Below are 17,550 nucleotides of genomic sequence, written 5' to 3'. Positions count from 1 at the left end.
TTTTATTCTTCACTGTGAAGGACATTATTGGGACAGTTGGTAAAACTTAGAATGGGGTGTGAGGCATAGTTGGTAGTAGTGTATTAGTATTATTCTCTGATTTTGATGGTTTTATTATGGTTTGCAGAAAGATTTTGTTTCTAGGAAGTACATACAAAAGTATTCAGAGGGGATTGGCCATCAGGTTGCCAACTTATTCTCAAATAGTTGAGAAAAAAATGTCTTTTTTGCAATAATTAAAATTGCTGATTAAGATTGTGATTGTTTTGAAACACATTAAAATTATGTATTTTTTATTGTAATTGTTGTATTTATTGTAGAGGTTTTAGAATAGTTTTCTGAAAATACTGATTTATGGTAGTTTTCACACACACATATGTTGATCATTTAATACATGTGCATACTGGTTTTAATTTATGATATGTTTTTCTTCATATATGGAGATTATAGCTAAGTGAATATTTCTTTATAGTGTATTAATTTTTCACCCTGATAACAAAAATCTATCAAAAGTAGAAATTTTGGAGATGTTCTTTGAAGAAGTAGGTTTAAGTTTTTAACAAAATATTCATTTATAATCATGACTATTAGCTTCTAGTGACTTTGTATTTAGAATAATATTCTGCATATATGGCTATATGGAGATGTGGTGAAGTCATTCAGTGGATTTTTAAGGCCTTCCTGTGCAGTATTTTTTTCTTCTTTGTTTTGGTCTGTTTGTTCATTGGTACTGACTGGTGGTTGCAAGGGGTTGGAATTTGGGCAGATGGGATAGGAGGGATGTGGGGTGGGCAACATAAAAGAACAACATGAGGGAACCTGGTGGTGATGGAACTGTAGTGGTGGTTCATGTGTCTATACATATGTAGAATTCTATACAAATAAGATAGACAAACACAGACATACACTTAAAAAAATTTTTTTTTTCAACGTTTATTTATTTTTGGGACAGAGAGAGACAGAGCATGAACGGGGGAGGGGCAGAGAGAGAGGGAGACACAGAATCGGAAACAGGCTCCAGGCTCTGAGCCATCAGCCCAGAGCCCGACGCGGGGCTCGAACTCACGGACCGCGAGATCGTGACCTGGCCGAAGTCGGACGCTTAACCGACTGCGCCACCCAGGCGCCCCTTTTTTTTTTTTAATTTTTTTTTTTTTTCAAACACAGACCTACACTTTTAAAAGAGTAGAAGTGAAACTAGAGAAATCTTAATAAAATTGGTGTATTTTAACAATGTCAACACTCTGATGTGGTATTATAGTATAGTTTTACAAAATGTTATCACTGGAGGAAAATGGGTAAAGTCTTCAAAAGGTCCCTGTTATTTCTCACAACTACATATCTACAGTTATCTCAATAAAATTTTCAATTAATAAAAAATATAGATATTCCAAAATTACACTACTTTTGAGGGAGATGGCCATAGAAACAAAGCTGAGAATATTATACAATAAAAATATTTCCCCGCATATTTAAAAATACTTCTTGCCCTCCAAAAAAATACCTATCAGTCAATCTCATTAAGGGCTTACATAAGAAAGTCTTCCATTTATTTTCCTTTTCCCAGGGGTAAGGAATTGGTTAAGTCTAGTTAGAACATGGACATAACAGTCAGGATTTGGAAATGACTTATCAGCAATGCAGTTAAAACTAGAACTTGAAGGGAGTTTTTTATTCCATTATTTGAATGTATTAAATCTTTGAGGTATATATTAATTTACTTTGTTGTTTTTAACACTGTTAGCTTAATATAGATTAAAAAGATTAACCTTTTTTTTCTTTCTTTAAGCAACTTAACCTATTAAAAGCTAAACAGAAAGCTTTGGTGGAACAGATGGAAAAAGAAAAAATACAAAGTAACAAAGGATCATCATATAAACTTCTGGTAGAGCAAGCAAAACTAAAGCAGGCTACTTCAAAGGTATGATCTATGCTTTTTATTTTGGAAAAGTCACTTTTTCTTTTAATATTTTTAAATGAGTAAAGTATCTTTAATAATAATTAAGAAACTTAAATATATATTATTCAGTTTATCAACAGAAAGATCTATTATACCCCCTCCAACCCCCCCCCCCTTTTTGAGGGAAGGTAGCTTTTAACTCAAGGAAATATATGATAAGTGTGGATTTACAGTATGTTTCCAGTGTGCTTACATTTATTTATTTATTAATTTAATTAATTAATTAATTTATTTATTTAATGTCTTTATTTTGAGAGACAGAGAGTGCGAGTATGGGAAGGGGGCAGAGGGAGAGAGGGAGACACAGAATCTGAAGGAGGCTCCAGACTCTGAGCTGTCAGCACAGAGCCTGACTCAGGGCTCAAACCCACAAACCATGAGATCATGATCTGAGCTAAAGTCCTACGTTTAACCTGCTGAGCCATCCAGGCGCCCCCTGGTGTGCTTACTTTAAAGTGGATTGTGTGCCAGTAAATTGAAGATAAAAGATTTAAGGAAGTGTATAGTTTAGTTAATGTGTTCTTTCTTTTATTTTTTAGTTTTATTTTTTTTTTAAGATGTATTTATTTTTGAGAAGAGAGAAATATAGAGCATGAGCGGGGGAGGAGAGAGAAAGAGGGAGATACAGAATCTGAAACAGGCTCCAGGCTCTGAGCTGTCAGCACAGAGCCCAACGTGGGGCTTGAACTCACGGACCATGAGATCATGACCTGAGCCAAAGTTAGACACCCAACCAACTGACTGAGCCACCCAGGCGCCCCTTAATGTGTTTCTTCTACGTGAAAATCAATCCTGTGATTTATAAATAAAAATTTTAAATATAACTTAATATATTTTTTTTTAATTAAAAAGTTTATTTTTGAGAGAGAAAGAGGCAAGGCAACTGTGGTGGAGAGGCAGAGAGAGAGGGAGACATGGAATCCAAAGCAGGCTCCAGGCTCTGAGCTGTCAGCACAGAGCCTGAGGTGGGGCTTGACCCCGTGCACTGCAAGTTCATGACCTGAGCGAAATCAGACAGTTAACTGACTGAGCTACCCAGGTGCCCCAGTTAATATTTATTTTTTAATTTGGGGGCGGATAACACATATAGCAGCCAGTTTTGTTTATTGTGTTTCTTTAAATATGAAGTTATCATTATTCCATCAGATTTTGAAATAACTTGAGTTAATACTCTATAGTTGAAGTTATGTTAATAGGTTTATCATCCACCTTTTCTGAATTATGTTTTGGGTGTTTTGGTAATTTTTATTCAAGATGTTCGATTTGACCCAATGTAGCCTTAATGTAGAATTTCACTTTTTGGAAATGAAAATGAAAGTCTTCCATTTATTTCCCTTTTCCCGTGGGTGAGGAATTAAGTCTAGTTATAACATGGAGATAACAGTCACGATTTGGAAAGGATTTATCAGCAACATAGTTAAAACTAGATTTTGGGGCACGTGGGTGACTCAGTCGGTAAGCGTCCGACTTCAGCTCTGGTCATGATCTCAGGTTCATGAGTTCGAGCCCCACATCGGGCTCTGTGCTGACAGCTCAGAGCCTGGAGCCTAAAACAATTAAAAAAAATTTTTTTTAATTAAAAGAAAAAAACAACTAGATTTTGCAGGGAGTTATTTATTCCATTGGTTGGATGTATGAAATCAGAAAGTAATAATTACTTTTGAAGCTTACAGTTTATCTAAAATTTTGTTCTTCAAAAGTTGTAAGTTTTCTGAAGTGGCTATTTTCATCTATAAATAAATTTATAGTGAAAGAATGTTTACTCGGTAAACAATGATTTAGGAGCACGTGGGTGGCTCAGTGGTTAAGCCTCCGAATTCGACTCAGGTCATAATCTCGTGATCCATGAGTTCTAGCCCTGCGTGGGACTCTGTGCTGACAGCTCAGAGCCTAGAGCGTGTTTCAGATTCTGCGTCTCCCCCTTTCTCTGCCCCTCCCCTGCTCATTTGCGCATGTGCACATGTTCTCAAATATAAATAAACATTAATAAACACTGATTTAAATATTGTAAATTTCTCTATGCAGCACTTCAAGGATTTAATTCGGTTACGTCGGACAGCAGAATGGTCCCGTTCTAATTTAGATACAGAAGTTACAACAACAAAAGAAAGTCCAGAGATAGAACCACTTCCATTTACCCTGGCCCATGAACGTTGTATTTCAGTAGTGCAGAAACTTACTCTGTTTCTTCTCTCCATGGATTTTACATGTCATGCGGATCTTTTACTTTTTGTTTGTAAGGTAAGTAAACTGATAGGCGTAATTTATAATTACAGACTTAGAGGGTAAGAAAAAGAAAGACTGCAGTCTTTGATTGATTTTTGATTAAGAGAAATAATAGTGCTTTTATTGGTTTGCTTTATGTAATTCAGGTTTTTATTATTGTGCCTTGAAAGATTGAAAAAGTAGATTTCTTAGTAGATGTGATTTCTATTTTTAACCTAGTTAAAACTCTAATGTCGATCTGAAATGCCTATAAGGTAGGTATGTCTATCCTCAACCTACCTTTTTCTATTAATTAAAACAGGAAGTACAGAAATAAGTGTCAAATTATCATAATGAGGGGTTTTCATGCCTTGAAGGCTTTCTTGTAGCATATTCATTGTTTATAAAAATTATTTTTAGCCATTCCACCAGGATTTTTAATGAGATTTTAATATTTGATCCATGAAAATACAGTTCTTTGCATTTTATCTCAAGCAATTATTTTGACAATGAAAGCACATGTCACATAATTACAACTATTATTCCAGCTGTTTGTTTTTGGAAAAAACACATGTAATTGATGTTTAAATGTATGGCTTTATAAAATGTTGGCTTTGTAAAATGTATGGCTTTATAAAATATTGCAGGTTCTGGCACGCATTGCAAATGCCACGAGGCCAACTATACATCTGTGTGAGATTGTGAATGAACCCCAGCTGGAAAGACTGCTATTACTTTTGGTTGGAACTGACTTCAATAGAGGAGATATATCTTGGGGTGGTGCTTGGGCTCAGTATTCCTTAACTTGTATGCTACAGGATATATTAGCAGGTTTGTCTGGATTTATTTTTCATAAGGTATGTCCAAATTAGCTGATCATGGCTTGAATAAGTAACATTTAAAAGAAACTGTAACCCAAAGTGTGAAAGTCTATTTAATGTATCAGTAGCAACCATTTGGAATGACTTTTGTATTTAATTATGTTGGCAGTTGTGATAAATGTCAAGTCTTTATGGAGGAGTTATGTTGTTAACAGGAACATTAGAGATAGTCTGTTTCATTATTATTATCAGCAATGGGCTGCTGTTCTTTATGTGACCTTGAGGACTCTGTGTGCCTCATTCCTTTCATCCATAAAATAAGGATAATAAGAGTACCTTCCTTATAAAGTTGTTTTGATAAATAAATGAGTTAATATAGGTAAAGGGACTATCATAACTCCTGGTCATATTATACAGTTTGTGTTTTCTACTCGTTACTTGTCCTTAACACTTGAGGTTAGAGCGGTGGGTCCTAGCATTTGCACAGGTAGGTGGAGAATCTTTTGCCTCAGTCTTTCATAGGTGGTCGAGCATACACGCTGTCATTCTCTAAACTGGAGGAAAATATGCTTTAATATGATTTGGATATTGGCTAACAAATTATTAAAGTGGTTATGGCTCTTTTCTTTCATACAGGAGAGCTGCTGGCTCCGGTAGCGGCAGAAGCCATGGAGGAAGGAGCAGTGAGTGATGACGTAGCTGCAGCAGCTGGTGACTCTGATGACTCCCTGCAGCAGTCTTCAGTTCAGCTGCTGGAGACTATAGATGAGCCTTTGACACACGATATAACGGGTACCTGCACCTTCTTTAAGTTTTGTTTATTGAAGGTAGCCTTTGCTCTCTTTCTCTCTCTCTTTTTTAATGTTTTATTTATTTTTGAGAGAGAGACAGAGTATGAGCAGGAGAGGGGCAGGGAGAGAGAGAGAAAGAGGGAGACACAGAATCTGAAGCAGGCTCCAGGCTCCGAGCTGTTAGCACAGAGGCTGACATGGGACTTGAACCCATGAACTGTGAGATAGTGATTTGAGCCGAAGTCAGACGCTTAGCCAACTGAGTCACCCAAGCACCCTTGAAAATATATTTCAAAATGCAGAATTTTAGTGCAGCAGAAACTTTATTTATTTATTTATTTATTTATTTATTTATTTATTTATTTATTTATTTATTTATATACATACATACATACATTTATTTATTTTTGAGAGACAGAGAAACTGAACACACATAGGGAGGGGCAGAGAGAGAAGGAGACAGAATCCAAAGCAGGCTCCAGGCTCCAAGCTGTCAGTACAGAGCCCGATGTGGGGCTCGAACTCACAAACTGTGGGATCACAACCTGAGCTGAAGTCGGACACTTAACCAACTGAGCCACCCAGGCGCCCCTAATTTTTATATTTTTGTATTACGGTTTTGGCCTTAAATATGATACATTAGTTAAATATGATAAATATGTTTCGATTCTCTGAATGAAATGCTTATTATAATAAAATGCTATCCTTTCATAATACCCTAGTTATTTTGAGATGGTCTGATTTGGCTGTGTTGAAGAATATATAATCTAGAAAACAATTAAAGATCATGTATTAGTAAAGATGGTAAAGTTAAAGACTACTACTCTTTAAGATCCAGCCTTTTTGGTGTATTCTTTTTCTTCTTTCTTTGTTTTCTGCTGCTTTAAAAACTGTATGTGTATCTTAGTTTGTACAGTTCTTTGCTCCTTTTTTTTTTTTTAATTTTTTATTGTTGTGAAAGAGAGAGAGCATGCACGCAAGTGGGGTAGGTTCAGAGAGTGAGGGAGAGAGAATCCCAAGCGGGTTCTGTGCTGTCAGGCATGCGGCTTGATCGCATGAACCATGAGATCATGTCTTGAGCCCAAATCAAGAGTCAGACACTTAACCGACTGAGCCACCCAGGCGTCCCTGCTCCTTACTTCTTAAGAGTCTAGTTATTGTCCTGTATGCTACAGGTGCTGTGGTCATTTCAGCCGTTTGTTATTCTTCAGTCTTAGATGTTGTAATAATTTTATCCTTTTTACCTGATAATCCTTGTGTCTGGAATAGACTTCCTCCTGTTTTTTCAGGATGAACTCTTGATCTAAGATTCACATAAACCTTGTCCTCCTCTGAGAAGCTTTTTCCAGCAGCAGCGGCAGCAGCAGCAGCGTTGGGGACTCTGTCTTTGCTGCTGCTTTCCACTCTAGATGGTCTCTGGTAGCACTCATCATGCTGTAGTTGATGAAATTTCTGCAGTGTGTCCTCACTTTCGAACTTCGATTGATGTATTGGAGAGCAGATATCTGTCTTCACATACTTAAACCCGAGAACAGGCTGGCATGTGCTAGGCATTCTTTAAATAAATGTTGAGGGGCGCCTGGGTGGCTCAGTCGGTTGGGCTGCCGACTTCGGCTCAGGTCATGATCTCGCGGTCCGTGAGTTCGAGCCCCGCGTCGGAGCCTGGTGCCTGTTTCGGATTCTGTGTCTCCCTCTCTCTGACCCTCCCCCATTCATGCTCTGTCTCTCTCTCTGTCTCAAAAATAAATAAACGTTAAAAAAAAAAAATAAAAAAAAATAAATGTTGAATAAGAGTGTGAGAAGGATGGGAAAGTAAGGTTTATTGTAAGGCATAGCAGGCTAGTTAGGAATTTTGAGACCTCTAAGAGCCTAATAATTTCTGATTCAAAGTAGAAAAGTAAGGTGAATAGCAGCTTTTCCTGTAGGAGCTGCTGGATTGAGAGGAGCATGGCCCTCTCCTCTCCCTGTGATGGTGTGAACTTGTCCACTGATTCCAGTATACAAAAATGTTACTTTGCCTGCTGTGTTCAGGGCTTTCATTTGACCTGATACCATGAACTTTGTTCGCACCAGCTTTTGCAGAAACAACATATAGCCCTAAGCTGTTGGTGATTTAGCAGGTCGTCACCACCCGTCCTGAGTTTTGGGGTACTGGCAGAGCCGTGGCTCAAATTCCCAGAGTTCGAGATGGTGGGACTCACTGTTCTGGCCAGGGTGCTTCTGGAAATATATGTCTTGCATATTTGGCCTGCATGTTTGTACCAAACAAAATGTGGCACCCTTGGTGCAGAGTGAACATAGCACAGAAGCGACAGGCCATCTGCTCTGCCCTGGCTGCCTCAGGCCTACCAGCGCTGGTCATGTCTATACATCATCGTATTGAGGAAGTTCCCAAACTTCCTTTGGTGGTTGAAGATAAAGTTCAAGGCTACAAGACGACCAGAGAGGCTGTTTCGCTTCTTAAAATACTTAAAGCCTAGAATGATATCAGAAAGGTTATGCCTCTCAGCAAATGAGAGCTGGGAAGGACACAATGAGAAATTGTCATTGTATCCAGTGTAGGGGACCCTGCATTATCTGTAATGAGGACAGTGGTATCATAAAGGCCTTCAGAAATGCCCCTGGAATTAGTTTACTTAATGTAAGCAAACTGAACATCTTGAAACTTGCCCCTGGTGGGCATGCAGGACATTCCTGCATATTTGGACTGACAGCGTCTTCTGCAAGTTAGATGAGCTGTATGGCACTTGGCATAAGGCTGCCTCCCTCAAGAGCAACTACAACCTTCCCATGCACAAGATGCTTAATACACATCTTAGCAGAATCTTGAAGAGCCCCAGAGATCCACAGAGGCCGCCAAGTACCACACAACAGGAGTCATTGCAGAGTCCTGAAGAAGAATCCACTGCAAAACCTGAGAATCGTGTTGAAGCTAAACCCGTATACACAGACCATGTGCCGGGACACCATTCTTTGCCAGGCCAAGAATCACAAACTTCGAATGAATAAGGCAGCAGCAGCTTTGGAAGCCAAATCAGATGAGAAGGGGGTTCCAGGCAAGAGGCCTCTGGGAGGGAAGAAAGGAAAAAAGGGCTATTGGTGTGAAGAAGCAGAAGAAACCTTTGGCAGGAAAACCGGCTGCAGCTACCAAGAAATCAGCTGCCGAGAAGCAGCCTGCAGAGGAGAAATCCACCACAGAAGAAAAGACGCCTGCTACATAAAAACTTAAATTTTCTTATTCCATAGATGTCAAATCATTTTGGATAGCTAATTTTGAATAAAGATCAAAGGCAAAAAAAAAAAAAAAGTGAAAGTAGTCTTACAACTTAAATCTTTGCTTTTCACTTTAATACTGGGCATCATTTCCTAAAATAGTGGATGTAACATAATGAATTATCTACTGGAGGTAATAAAATGGGTAATACTCATTCTAGAAATGGTTAATGATTGTTTTCAGTAACAAAGTTTTGTCCAGCATGACTCAATACGGGCTAATTGCTAGGAAGTCAAATATTACCACCTTGTGTTTTGGGGTTTTTGTTGTTGTTTTGGGGTTGTTGTTTGCTTTTTGTTTTTTGTTTTTTTGAAAGACGGACAGAGAAAGTGCAAGCAGGGGAGAGGGAAAGACAATCTTAAGCAGGCTTCAGACCCAGCACGGAGCCTGACACAGGGCTCGATCTCACAACTGTGAGATCATGACCTGAGCCAAAATCAAAAGTGGGACTCTTGACTGAGCCACCCAGGCACCCCTGCATCATGTTTTTAATTGTATGTTTATAGATGGATCCATTTTTCATAATTAATAGTGTTTAATTGTCAAGTATAAAAATTTAGAGATGTTTATGTCAGTGGAAACATTACATACAAGTGAAGTAATTTTTTCTGAAATTAAAATCAACATATTAGTTAAATTTTATGTTACATACATCATCAGCATAATCGTTTTCAATTGTTTGAAGGTGCACCTCCTCTTTCTTCTTTGGAAAAAGATAAAGAAATTGATCTTGAGTTACTTCAAGATCTAATGGAAGTTGACATTGATCCTTTAGATATTGATTTGGAAAAAGATCCTCTTGCAGCCAAAGTTTTTAAGGTATGATATACTATTCTTCGCAATTTAAATATTTCCTTTTATACTTTTGGCTTATTAATCACTTAAAACAGGAAAGTATACCTGTTTATCACTAAATGTAATTCATTATTCATTGTTCTCAAAACTCATTAACTTGCAATAGATTTTATAGTAGTTTTTTTTATAATATAGATGGAGTAGTATAAGGAACACATACCCTTTTATTAATATAGCCACTATTATTGTCGTATGTATTAGTAAGAGCCACTAGTAGGCTTGGGGAAGTTTAGTTATGGATTACTCAATTTTAGGCAAGGCCAGTGTATTGCAAGTTCTACTTCTGTGTTAGCCTCAAGTTTTTCTAAAGGAGATATACCTCTAATACTTTATATTGCTTCTATTTATGTATAAGAGAATTTTTTTTTTTTTTAAGTTTTAGTTATTTTGAGGTAGAGTATGAGTCAGGAAGGGGCAGAGAGAGTGGGTGAGAGAGAGAATCCTAAGCAGGCTCCACACTGTCAGGAGCCTGATGCGGGGCTCTAACTCATGAACCATGAGATCATGACCTGAGCTGAAGTCGGATGCTTAACTGACTGAGCCACCCAGGTGCCCCGAGATTTTTCTTTAAGGATGTTAATTATCTCTCAGATTCTAATACATTTTTTTTAAGTTTATTTGTGTGTGTGTGAGAGAGAGAGAGAGAGAGAGAGTAAGCACAAGTGGGGTACGGATAGAGAGAAAGAGAATTCCAGGCAGGCTCTGCACTGTCAGCACAGAGCTCCATATGGGGCTCAATCTCAAGAACTGTGAGATCCTCACATGAGCTGAGATCAAGAGTCAGATGCTTAACCTACTGAGCCACCCAGGTACCCCTCTCTCAGATTCTAAATAAATAAGGTACTTCTAGATTTTGGTATCAAATCAAGAGAAAATTACTGAACTGTTCCTATAGATCATTAAAATTAGAAGTATGTTTTGGTGATTTAAAGGGGCGAGCATGTTTATTTTGTAACCCTGTTTGAATTTAGATAGTGTAAATAATGTCACTCTTAGTGAAGAGGTAAAAATAAACCACAGTTTTATTTTTCCCACTCTTTTAAGCCAATAAGCAGTACATGGTATGACTACTGGGGTGCTGATTATGGCACCTACAATTACAACCCTTACATTGGAGGTCTTGGGATTCCTGTAGCAAAGCCACCTGCAAGCACAGAGAAGAATGGATCACAGACAGTTAGTGTTTCAGTATCTCAGGGTAAGTGGGTATTATATTCTAAGTCATGTGCTATTCTTAAAACAAGTCCTGATTTCATGTATGCTTTGGCATATGAGAAAACGAGGCTGAGTGTGTGCTCTGAGGGTTTGGTTTCCCACATGTGCCATCAGAGTGACATGGATGTGTGTTTCCGTGTCAGTCCGTTTGGAGGAGCTTCTGTTTATGGGGCATTTTGTTTCTCAGAATAACACCTCACAAAATATATTTGTGAGTTGTGTGGGATTGACAGGGACTTTAAATTGATTGTGCTTTAATGTATTTATTTTTTACTCATAATAAACTCGTATTTTGTTTGTAAACAGATGAAACCACACTGAATATTATTTTTGCACTTTTCTAGTCATGTAGAATATATCAGAGTTTTTGTTTTTAATAAAATCTTTGGTTAAATTTTGAAACAACCATATGTTTGCTGAAACGTTGAAGTTTGATACAAAGAATATTTGCTATCCTGAACCATTTGGGAGTAAGTTGCTAGGCTTAAATATTTTTATTTTATTTGTTTTACAAATCAGGGCATTTTTCTACAAGAGCAATCAGGAAGCACATTTCATCAAAATTAGGAAACTAACATTAGTACTAACATTCATATCCCATTCCAGTTCAGCATTTGTGTTTAAATAACATCCTTTATGCTAAAGAATCCAAAGCGAAAAGATGCCTTGTATTTAGTTTTCATACCTCTTCAGTCTCTTTCAGCCTGCCATAGCTCTTTTTTTTTACATTTATTTATTTATCTATTTATTTATTTAATTTTGAGAGAGAGAGAGAGAGAGAGAGCGCAGTGGAGAGGCAGAGAGAGAGGGAAAGAGACAATCTTAAGTAGGCTCTGCAATGTCAGCATAGAGCCAGACGTGAGATTTGATCTCACAACTGCAAGATCAGACCTGAGCTGAAACCAAGAGTCGGATCCTTATCTGACTGAGCCACCCAAGCGCCCCACAGCCTGCCACAGTTCATCAGAGTTCACTTCCATGACCTTAATGCTTTTGAAGATTACAAGCCGGTTATTTTGTAAAATGTTCTTCAAAACTTGGGTGTGTGTGTTATTTCCTCATGATTAGATTATGGTCATGCATCGTTGCCAGAAGTATCACTGGTATAATGCATAGATTTTCTTATATATTCTGTTAGTTGGCTTACGATTTTAATTTGTTCCATGACTGGTGATTTGAAGTTTAATTACTTGATTTAAGGAGGTTATCTGTCAGTCTTCTCCCTTATAAAGTTGTTCTTTGTCCCTTGCCAAATAAATTTTGTGGGTGTGGGAGAGTGGTGCTTCGAAACTATTCTTTTAAAAAAATTAGTTTTATTTTTAAGTAGATTTATGGTTTTCTGTTTTATTCAGTGGGTCATAATTATTATTTGTATATTTGTTGCTTAGTTTTTATTAAGGCAAAATGTGAATAACATAAAACTTACCATTTTAAACCATTTTTAAAAACTTTTTTTAATGTTTATTTATTTTTGAGAGCGAAACAGAGCATGAGTGGGGGAGGGGCAGGGAGAGAGGAGACACAGAATCCCAAGCAGGCTCCAGGCTCTGAGCTGTCAGCGTAGAGTCCATGCAGGGCTCAAACCCATGGGCCAGGAGATTATGACCTGAGCCAAAGTCAAACACTTAACCGACTGAGCCACCCAGGCACCCCCCATTTTACCCATTTTTAAGTATACAGTTTTGTGGCATTAAGTATATTCACAGTGTCTTCATTATTTATTTTGATGTTCACATTGTCCCAGATTTGACCAGTGGGATCTTTCTTAAGCTTATCTGTCTTTTTGATACTTTCTCATCTTTCTGTGGGTTTCCTTGTTTTCTGGCACAAGGTGCCCCAGGCTTATCATTTCCTTTTTCTTCCCTAGACTGGGAATTAACTACTTGAGCAAAAAGGGTATTTCAAAACATTTTAGTGGAAGAATGTGATTAGGAAACCAAGATTTGGGTGCTAGATATACTTAACTACAATTTCGGTGACTGTTTCTGTGTTCTCTTGGTGGACAGGGTGTGTGTGTGTGTGTGTGTGTGTGTGTGTGTGTGTGTGTGTGTGTGTGTTTACACACATTTGTGTCTATATTTCTAATATACATATCTGGCTGTAGTATTTTAAAAAATACTATTTTTTTAATAAATTAAAAACATTTAAATAAGTTAAAAAATTTTAATTTAAGTTCGTTAATGTACAGTGTAATATTCCACAGGCTTCATTTTAACTTCCTCCCTTCCGTTTTTGTATCTGTATTCTCTGACAATGAGGAACCTGGTTCTCATTATCCTTACCTTACTTGTTTCCATTATCATCACTTAATTTATTTGATCCAATTCTCTTTATATAACCAGTCTCCCATCTCTGGCCTCCTTTGCACAGATTTTGTTACCTGCATACTCCCTGACATACCTGATACTCCTGACAGGTTGTTCTCCATGAGGACACATTCTTCACCCTATTCTGCATTTGGATGTCAACATTTTAGTGTAGAAAGTAGGACATGAGTAATAATTATCAAATAGCCTTTTTTTCTTTTAACTGCTCTTCGTAGCCCTAGATGCTCGCCTAGAAGTTGGACTTGAACAACAAGCAGAACTTATGTTGAAAATGATGTCTACCCTGGAAGCAGATTCCATTTTACAGGCATTAACAAATACATCACCTACATGTAAGTGAAAATCATCATTCTTAGAATGTTGCAGTGAATGATTTATTTCTTGGTTGATTTTTTAAGTGCATTCAGTGAAGACAAATTTTTAAATTCCACGTGTGGTGTGAATCTGAGTAGGCTAAGTATATAGCACCTCTCCCTCACTAAGTTAGTAGCAAGTTGAGAAAAAAGACAAAGGATTAATAAATTGGGAAAGCAGAGGGGAAACAAAATGCCTCCATGTAGTACTACACTTACATTCAGTCCAAGAATCTGAGTGATGTTTTGTTATTGTGGCATTGTGAAGTTAATGAAATTCCTAGAGTTGTTTGCTTAGCTAGCTGCCTGGGAGTTCCTTCCATTATATCCGCATTTATTATAAAGTGGGTTTTTGAATACAATAATCCCCCCCCCCCCTTTTCCAAGAGACATACAAGACCCCCAGTGGATGCCTGACACCACAGCTAGTACTGAGCCCTATATATACCATGTTTTTCCATACAAACCTGTGATAAAGTTTGATTTATAAATTTGGCACAGTAAGAGATTAACAATAATAATAAAATAGAACAATTATATACTGTAATAAAGGTATGAATGTGGTCTCTCTCAAAATATGTTATGTATTCACTCTCGTGGTGGTGACTTTTGATGATAAAATGCCTGCATGGTGTAATGCAGTAGGGTGAATGACGTAGGTGTAGTGATGGAGTGTCAGGCTACCGTTGACCTTCTAACTGTATGTCAGTCAGACAGAGGATCACCTGCCTCCTGCCTGTAGTTGACTGCTGTTCATATGATGATAACAGTTGACTGCTATTAAAAGAAACCGGAAACTGGAAAACAAAACTATTGATAAGGGGGCACTACTGCAGTGGCATCTTTGTCACCCTTAAAGACTAGGATGGATGTACTCTGGTTTCTCTTCAAATCGTGTAAATCTTTCGCCTTTTACTAAAGACTAGGATGGAAGAGATATATAGGGGCCTAATTGAACTACTGAATTGAAGATTTACTGCCTGATTATCTGCATCAAAAGAGAGCAAACTTTTTATATCAAGGACCAGATAGTAAATGTTTTAGGCTTTCTGAGCTGTACAGTGTGTGTGGTAACTACAGAACTGTGACTTTGTAGTAAGTAGCCATAGACAACGTCCAAACAAATGGGCATGGCTGATTTAGAAACTGTTACACAGTCAGGTGCCTGCAGTTTTGATCATCCGGCTGTAGTTTGCTGAAGTAGAGTGCTAGACTTAGGTGGATTGCCTCCTGTCAGGTGAGCACAGTTAAGATAGCAGCTTGTCTCTCAAAGACTTAAGATTGAGGAGCTGTGCTGAGGAGATGGTGATTCTTATTTTCCTTCACCTCCACTAAATTACTTCACCTTCTCTGGAGCATGGTGAGTAAAGGGGTAGATATACTAGTTAGAACCTAGGAAGAACATCATGTTCTCCTTCCCCTATGAAGGAGAGTTCACAATGCATTAGAAAAGTTGGGTTTTTCAACATTTCTATGTCAAATTGAATTCTTTTACTTTGCTATTTTCATTTATTTCTCACCTTAGGGGGTATAGAAAAAAGGTGAAAGACTGAAGAAATGGTCTAGTGTTCTGTGATCTTGGTATTGGTACAATAGTATTATTGTACCTTATCTTTCATGTAATGGAGGGATCTCTTTTGTTGGGTCAGCCTCTCCGCGACGACAGACAGCTCAGTACTGACCTAAGTAGCCCTTTTCTCTGTTAAATATTTCTGATCTAAAACATTTTGTTAAAAGATGCTTTTGTAATTTGTATCTGTTCCTCTTAATATTTTATCTTTTGATTTTTATCCTGTTCAGAACTTTGTCCCCCTTTTAATAACTTTGTAAATAAACTTTTCATGGAAAACCTCTCTTAGAGTTCATATGTTTGTCTACTTCCCATGAATGTATGCTCATTTATTAGTTTGGTGTGTGACCTGGGCATCAGAATTTTTTGATGCTTCCCAGGTAATTTTAATGTGTAATCAAGGTTAAGAATCAATGGATTAGAGTCTAAATTATTCTAAAATTACTTTCTTAAGAATTAGTCAAGATTCTTCTTTTTCTTCCTTTTCCTCTTTTATTAATTAGGAAAAAATTGAAAATAGAAATTGCTAGAGAGTAATAAGGTTTTGTTCCTTTGATGGACAAGTGCTGTGAATTGGGGAGCTTCTCTCTTTGGTGATTGTCTTTTTGACCTTCAGGTAATGTTGTAAAAACAAATTTTCAAATAATATAATGATGAACCATTCTTAGGAATGCAATTAAAAAAATTTTTTTTAAAGAGCTTCACTTATCTGTACATACTAATAGCTAGTGAACATTTCTCCTGCTACTTTGTATATAAAAATCATAATTGTGTTTAATTTTCAGTATCACAGTCTCCCACTGGAACAGATGATTCCCTTCTAGGGGGTTTACAAGCAGCGAGCCAGTCCAGCCAGCTTATTATACAGTTATCATCTGTCCCAATGTTAAATGTTTGTTTCAACAAACTTTTTTCCATGCTTCAAGTCCATCATGTCCAGGTATGACTTCAGGAGAAATGGTGTATTTTTACAAGTATTGCTAGCCTAATAAAAGGTGAAAATAACTGGGGAGATCTTTCTCAACCTGAAAGGGTGTTTTATTAATTATCTCAGATGGAAAAGTATTGGAGATCCTTTGATAACCACAGCTCCTCAGTGATAGGGTTATTTATAAGTTTTATGATTTTTAAGCTTTGTTACTTTAGTTCCAATTATATGTTGCACATACAACTATATTTAAAGACTTGAATCATCCATTTTGATTTAGAAAACTATAGGTATTAGGTACGAAATTTTAATTTAAATTTTGTTTCATCAAGAATTGTGAGATGTGTTTGCTTGCCAACTGAATTGAAGTAGCCAGAGGAAATACTTAATAAAAAAATTAATTACTCACAAGGAGTCATTCATAAGGTTTTTATTTAAACAGTATTTCGTTATATAATAGGTACTTTTTTTTTCCTCCGGTCAATTTTCACTCTTTTTCAGTTGGAATCACTTCTCCAGTTGTGGCTCACATTGAGCCTGAATTCTAGTTCATCTGGAAACAAAGAAAATGGAGCAGACATTTTTTTATATAATGCCAATCGAATACCTGTCATCTCATTAAATCAGGGTAAGATTTATTAGAAGGATGGTTATTAACATACTATAAATAAACTAAAAAGGCAATGATTAGGGTAATTTTACCTAATCTTTGTCATTAGGATTATAATGGTTTACTGGAAAAAAGCCTTTTTTTAATAAACTGACATTACTTAGCAGTGAAGAAAACAAAAAACTTACTCTGTGATTTGTGTTATCTTATGCCCATGTGCAACTAAAACTTGCATCGTTAATCTTTATTTCCTAACATATTTGTCTTATTCTTCAGCTGTTCTGTTACCACTGGTATGTCTTTTTTTTGTTTTTAATGATTATTTTTGAGAGACAGAGACAGAGTGTGAGCGGGGGCGGGCAGAGAGAGAGGGAGACACAGAATCCAAAGCAGGCTCCAGGCTCCAGGCTCCAAGCTGTCAGCACAGAGCCCAATGCGGGGCTCGAACTCACAAACCCTGAGATCATGACCTGAGCCAAAGTCAGAAGCTTAACTGACTGAGCCACCCAGGTGCCCTTGGTATTTCTTAAAAAGGTGAATCAGCCTCATAGGAATTGATAAATTGGAGTTGGTTGTCGATTTCCTGTAGATGTTGTATTAGTAGGCAAACCATAAGAGACTCTTAAATACAGAGAACAAAC

The 17,550-nt window shown here is 37.2% G+C and overlaps 1 protein-coding gene across 13 annotated transcripts in view; it reads left to right on the top strand.

Annotated features, from left to right (window-relative positions):
• The window catches only part of BIRC6 (baculoviral IAP repeat containing 6), a 221,939-nt gene that overhangs the window by 97,765 nt on the left and 106,624 nt on the right, over positions 1-17,550 (top strand). For all 13 annotated transcript variants that reach the window (XR_003412372.2, XM_027033515.2, XM_027033512.2 and 10 more), the window contains 9 exons: positions 1,790-1,921; positions 3,986-4,201; positions 4,813-4,996; positions 5,623-5,778; positions 9,737-9,870; positions 10,951-11,104; positions 13,664-13,780; positions 16,157-16,311; positions 16,801-16,927. Coding sequence is in view for 12 of the 13 variants with exons in the window: in XM_027033515.2 (XP_026889316.2) it covers positions 1,790-1,921; positions 3,986-4,201; positions 4,813-4,996; positions 5,623-5,778; positions 9,737-9,870; positions 10,951-11,104; positions 13,664-13,780; positions 16,157-16,311; positions 16,801-16,927 (1,375 nt within the window). In the remaining variant the exon portion in view is untranslated. The remainder of the gene's footprint in view (positions 1-1,789; positions 1,922-3,985; positions 4,202-4,812; positions 4,997-5,622; positions 5,779-9,736; positions 9,871-10,950; positions 11,105-13,663; positions 13,781-16,156; positions 16,312-16,800; positions 16,928-17,550) is intronic.

The sequence above is a fragment of the Acinonyx jubatus genome, chromosome A3 (genome assembly GCF_027475565.1).
Source record: "Acinonyx jubatus isolate Ajub_Pintada_27869175 chromosome A3, VMU_Ajub_asm_v1.0, whole genome shotgun sequence".
In the NCBI taxonomy this organism is placed as follows: Eukaryota; Metazoa; Chordata; class Mammalia; order Carnivora; family Felidae; genus Acinonyx; species Acinonyx jubatus.
Note: the sequence above shows the minus strand (reverse complement) of the source record. Positions and strands in the feature narration are given on the sequence as shown.